The 5,053-nt window shown below is 48.7% G+C and overlaps 2 protein-coding genes; both read right to left on the bottom strand.

Moving 5' to 3' along the window:
* Positions 1-323: 323 nt before the first annotated feature.
* On the bottom strand, positions 324-1,247 carry CHC_T00001819001 (hypothetical protein). XM_005712682.1 is given in 2 exon segments: positions 324-1,016; positions 1,017-1,247. 1 exon segment carries the CDS (start codon positions 1,245-1,247, stop codon positions 1,017-1,019), a length of 231 nt encoding a protein of 76 aa, XP_005712739.1. The 3' UTR covers positions 324-1,016.
* Positions 1,248-1,259: 12 nt separating this feature from the next.
* On the bottom strand, positions 1,260-3,371 carry CHC_T00001818001 (hypothetical protein). XM_005712681.1 is given in 2 exon segments: positions 1,260-3,026; positions 3,027-3,371. 1 exon segment carries the CDS (start codon positions 3,369-3,371, stop codon positions 3,027-3,029), a length of 345 nt encoding a protein of 114 aa, XP_005712738.1. The 3' UTR covers positions 1,260-3,026.
* Between the last annotated feature and the right edge of the window lie 1,682 nt (positions 3,372-5,053).

Here is a 5,053-nt window from a genome sequence, read left to right as displayed (position 1 = left end):
CAGCAGATTCGTTTATCAAACCCGAAGTGCTAGTGTCTTTAGAAGCACCAAAGCTTGGATCAAATGTGTTTGCCGGGGGCTACCACTTTATAGCTGGTCGACATCTTCCTCAAAGCTACTTTTGGAAAAGGGAATCTCTGTTCCGGCTTTTCCCGGCGAGGAGTCAAACTGCGTGCTCATGTCAAGTAACCCGTTTCGCTTCGAAGGTGCTAATGGAGAGACATATGGGCGACCTGGACAATTCAATGCCACGCTCTACACGAAAAACCCTACCCGAGAATGGGTCGATATTGACAAGCACGATGACCTGTGGGACGAACTAGACTAGCATTAGAGTGTGCTCAGTGAGTTTAAGAGTGGAAATCATTGTCAAGTGCTATACAGGGACTCTAGCTGCGAAAAAACGCTGTCTACTGGCCAACTTTTTTGCTTAACGCGACGCGCCACATAATGTAATTCGACGTGGCCTGCGTCAGCGCGGAAGCTGTGACTTTTCCTGTTTGTCGCCATACGAACCCACACGCAACACCGGTGACACAGGCGGAGGCCATGTATCGAACGTTTGGCGGGTCATATCCAAGTTTTGATTTCCCTAAGTGTGCAATGCCGAAGGCACCAGACGCGATGAGTAGTGCAGATATGGACCCGTGGCCTAGGCGTTGCTCCAACATATTCTGAATCATACCCCTAAATATAAGCTCCTCGGTAACGCCGTTCATGAATATGCCTAGGAAAGTGGCGGCTTCTTTGGCCGCGTCTAAACGAGGTGGCGTCTTGACGTCAGCAAACCGGGTTAGGGCGGCAAGTGGAACGGTGATGAGATCAGAGGCAGCACCCACAGCTAGCGCTATCAGCACATCGACTGGGGTTACCTTGAAAGTGTAGCCCAAGTCACGAGCGTGGGCCAGCTTTGAAAAGGGCGTAGAATTGTGAAGCAGTTCACGACTGTCAAAGCTGCGGTGAACAAGCCCCAGGCTGTAACCTTTCCAGTCGGTGATATGTCCGATGACAACAGCTTAAATTCCAGTGGAAGCCAGATGCAAAGAACGGTAATCAGGTCGGCCATTTCGGAGCGAAGCGATGAGTGGTCGTCTGGCTTTGTGAGCTGAAGCAGTGACGGGATGAGGATATACGCTACGTAAATTGCCAATATAGGGACTGCGCGGCGGCGACCGTCCATGATGTTGGGTGCACCGGCGAGGCACACTGGAACCAAAACTAATAGCACCGTCCAAGCTGCTTGCCATCCATGTCCAAATTCGTTGACAAATGTCGAAGAAGAGTAAGCCAGGAATAAAAGAGTCCAGCACATCGAGGCTGAGGACTCCAAAGTATGGGCTCGGCCGCCTGGTTCTGGCATTTTTGGAAAGCCGCGGTCAGTCATTGGCTCCATGCTGAAGGATGGAACGAAGATTCTACTCGAACAGTGAAGTACAACACGGTTGAAGCTGTTTCAAATGTCTCTGCGGTAGCCGGAAAACGCTCTTGTAGAAAGCAGGGTTGCCTTGAGCACTTTGTCGTTGCTCGCTGCGATTTTTGCGTTTCTAAAAGGTTTACTAGGAAGGTACTCTTGCTGGGCCTTGCACGTGTTCGGGTGTGTGTGAACATCCGCACACGTTGCAGACTTACAGTGTATGCAGGCGAAGTAGGGGGGGGTTTTCTCTGGGCAGAACGGACCGGTTGCAGGGGGGGGTCGCTCAATTGTGCCTACTATAGTAGTGCTTCCCTCTATATAGTGCTATGGCTCGCCCTCTGGCACAGGTTATCATAAGCTCACACGTGTATCATCCGGCATGGTTCAGTACGCAGTACAGCTATCCATGCTGTCTTAAAGGAGACCCTGACCAAAGGATGTTGTGTTATGCAGGCTTTGTTGTGTTTGTGTAACAAGTGTGCTTTGTCCCCAAATATATGTATTTGAGCCTCCTTTATATAGTGCCATCCCCCCAACAGTGCCATAGCTAGAGGTATGTCACGCTATAGCACTATATCGTAGGAGGCACTGTATACGATTCCCTATCATAATCGGCCAATCATCATCCACCAGCTTCTCGCACGTGTAAAACATTGCGTTTTGGTCACCACGTGTAATACATTGCATTTTGGTCGCCACGTGTAAAACATTGCATATCGATCCACACGTGTAATACATTGCATTTGGGTCCACACGTGTGATGTGTTTGTCGCGCGACAAGATCTACAAAAGCTGTATGGGTGGCTACCCATACTAGAATCAACCTCTAAAAATTTAACAAAAATTAATCTAGTTCCAGTATGGCTGGCCAGCCATACAGCTTTTGTAAATCTTGTCGCGCGACAGCCATTACATATTACAGGGTCGCTCAATAGTGCCTACTTTAGTAGTGTTTCCCTCTATATAAAGCTATGGCTCACCCTCTGGCACAGGTTATCATACGCCCACGTGTACCATCCGGCATGGTTCACTACTCAAAGGATGAAGTTATTTAGTTGTGTTATACAGGCTTTGTTGTGTTTGTGTTAGCAGTGTGCTTTGTCTCTAAATATATGCATTTGAGCCTCCTTTATATCCCTCTGCTCCATTTTTGTGACGGCTATTTTTTGCCCCAGTCGGGATATTTTCGTCCTGCTTCGGTCTTGTTGAGCGCTACGTCCCGAGACTAGGTTCTTTAAACACAAAATTGTGTTGTCATTAAGAAGATATACGTTTTGTCTCCAAGAGACCCGTACTTTTTTGGAAAGTGTCCTCCCGAAAAGTGTGGGGTGGTCCTAATTTGTGATCGGGGCATACATTCACAAAATGCACACAAACGTCTCAAAATTCTCACAAGTTTGGTGAATCTCGCTTTGTTTTTCTGAATTTCACTTCATTTTTGTGACGTCAACATCTCGAAGTGCTCTTTTGTTGACTGTTTTGTGATTCACACACAAATTGTTTTGTGACTCTCACACCATTGTCTCACGATCATCTCCAACATCAACAAACCATCACAAACCCATCCAAAAAGCATAGCTGATAGCCTTGTTCTACAGACATTTTACGGCCTTCACTCTCGGGCTTGTGAAGCCTGCCTTATTCGTTGAAAAGTGCGTCGCCCAGAGTCAAACTCCCTCTCATGGACAGGAGAGGGCCCATGTCGCTTCAGTGTAGGGCGAGAATGCCAGACCGTCCGGCAGCTGCAGCAGATAGCTTGCCTACATGTCGAACACCACTGCACCTGGCGCGAGCCCTTTCTAAGTGTCTTGGGCCCGTTTTTTGTCCGTCTTTTGACCCCACTACAGAGTATGCAGTAGGTTTGGGTCCCACTGACCTTCTCGTGCAGTACATTCCGGTTCAACGTACGCAGTTGCGAACACGAAGGGAAGGGGAAGTGTCTCTGGAAATTAGCCATACAGGGCTGGAAAGGGAGATATTTTTTGTGTGACGTTGTTCAGTTTGTTTGCCATTTGAGATGGAGAGCCTTTTATATGTGATCTTCGTGATGCCCTCACACAACTCACACAAAGCCATCACAAAATGCACACTGCCATCACAAAATGCACACTGTCAGTGTGAGAGTTTTGATTTCAAGGTTGACGCCACGTGTAAAACATTGCATATCGATCCACACGTGTAATACATTGCATTTGGGTCCACACGTGTGATGTGTTTGTCGCGCGACAAGATCTACAAAAGCTGTATGGGTGGCCACCCATACTAGAATCAACCTCTAAAAAATTAGCAAAAATTAATCTAGTTCCAGTATGGCTGGCCAGCCATACAGCTTTTGTAAATCTTGCCGCGCGACAGCCATTTCATGTCATTCCAAAGGAACTTGTCTGCGCATGCAGGCCTGCGCGGTATACCCTTCCCTAAAAGCATTATTTGGTAAAATAGGCTAATTTGATGATTCAGTTCTCGTTGCTGCCAGTGCGGACAATGGGTGCAGTCTTTCATCCCTGGACTCCAGGGAAACGCTCCGGGGCCTAAGCGTTCACCTCTTCTACAGTTTCCCGCAATGTTACCTCCGTGCCTCTCCGCGTCCCGCCAAAAAAGAAAATAGCCGGCACACAACACCTTTAAAGGCCAAACAGTAGTATTTGATCCACGATCAAACACTTTCTCGTCATGTTCACGAAACAGGCCTCCAGTTTCCCGAAATGTTACCTCCTCGCTTCTCCCCGTCCCGCCAAAAAAATGGCGGGCACACAGCACCGTTAAAGGCCAAACAGTAGTAATTGATCCACGATCAAACACCTTCTCGTCCTGCTCCAGGGATTGACCTCCAGTTACGGACAATTCACGCCCCCTCCGATGTCGATTGGAATGCGTCGCCAGGCAGCGCGCGCCAAGCAAGGGACAAACGGGACGCAAGGGCCAAAGACAAACGGCAGACAGCGATAAATTTATTGAAGATGAAAAAAAGGTTGCCGATGTGGTTCGCCTCACAGTCGACTGTGAGGCGAACCACACTGATGATCATCAGTCGTGGGACAGCAGACCGATTACAAAAATGTCTCAAGACCAAGGACGACGACAAACTGTCCCGCCTTCTTGACCCAGCCAACAACCGTCCCGGAGCCCCCCGGGTCGTCAAAGCGGACGAGGACAAAATCCTTAAGCAGCGCATTAAATACACTGCCTCCCGGGGATTTGCAATTAACAATTATACATTGCGAGCTATCATTGCTCGCATTGCCAATGATGGTCGACGCGGTTTTCAGACGAAGGACAACATGCCCTCCCCGGACGTTATTCGTACCTGGAGAACCCGAAACAGGGATATCACGTTTCCAACAGCCGATCCCACGAATCTTCTAATCCTAGTTACTCCCCGACTCCTCTAAATCTCCGAAGCACTGCGAATCCCTAAAGTACAAAAACCATCCTACTCCTTACTCCTGAATCCCCTGCCGGCCTGTGATCAGTGGCCTCTGATCACAGCTCCCCACTGATCACCGGTCCTAACTCTCAAAATTTGCACCCCAATTTGCAAATTTTATACAGCAATGACGATGTCGGACGACACCCCCTGCCGGCCTGTGATCAGTGGCCACTGATCACAGCTCCCCACTGATCACCGGTCCTAACTCT

This window comes from Chondrus crispus, genomic scaffold, assembly GCF_000350225.1.
Source record: "Chondrus crispus Stackhouse genomic scaffold, scaffold_114, whole genome shotgun sequence".
Taxonomy (NCBI): Eukaryota; Rhodophyta; class Florideophyceae; order Gigartinales; family Gigartinaceae; genus Chondrus; species Chondrus crispus.
This window is presented reverse-complemented; position numbering and strand designations above follow the sequence as displayed.

What these genes read in the sequence shown, in the direction of transcription:
- CHC_T00001819001 (XM_005712682.1), bottom strand. Translation starts at nt 1,247, where the DNA reads ATGGCAAGCAGCTTGGACGGTGCTATTAGTTTTGGTTCCAGTGTGCCT.
- CHC_T00001818001 (XM_005712681.1), bottom strand. Translation starts at nt 3,371, where the DNA reads ATGGCTAATTTCCAGAGACACTTCCCCTTCCCTTCGTGTTCGCAACTG.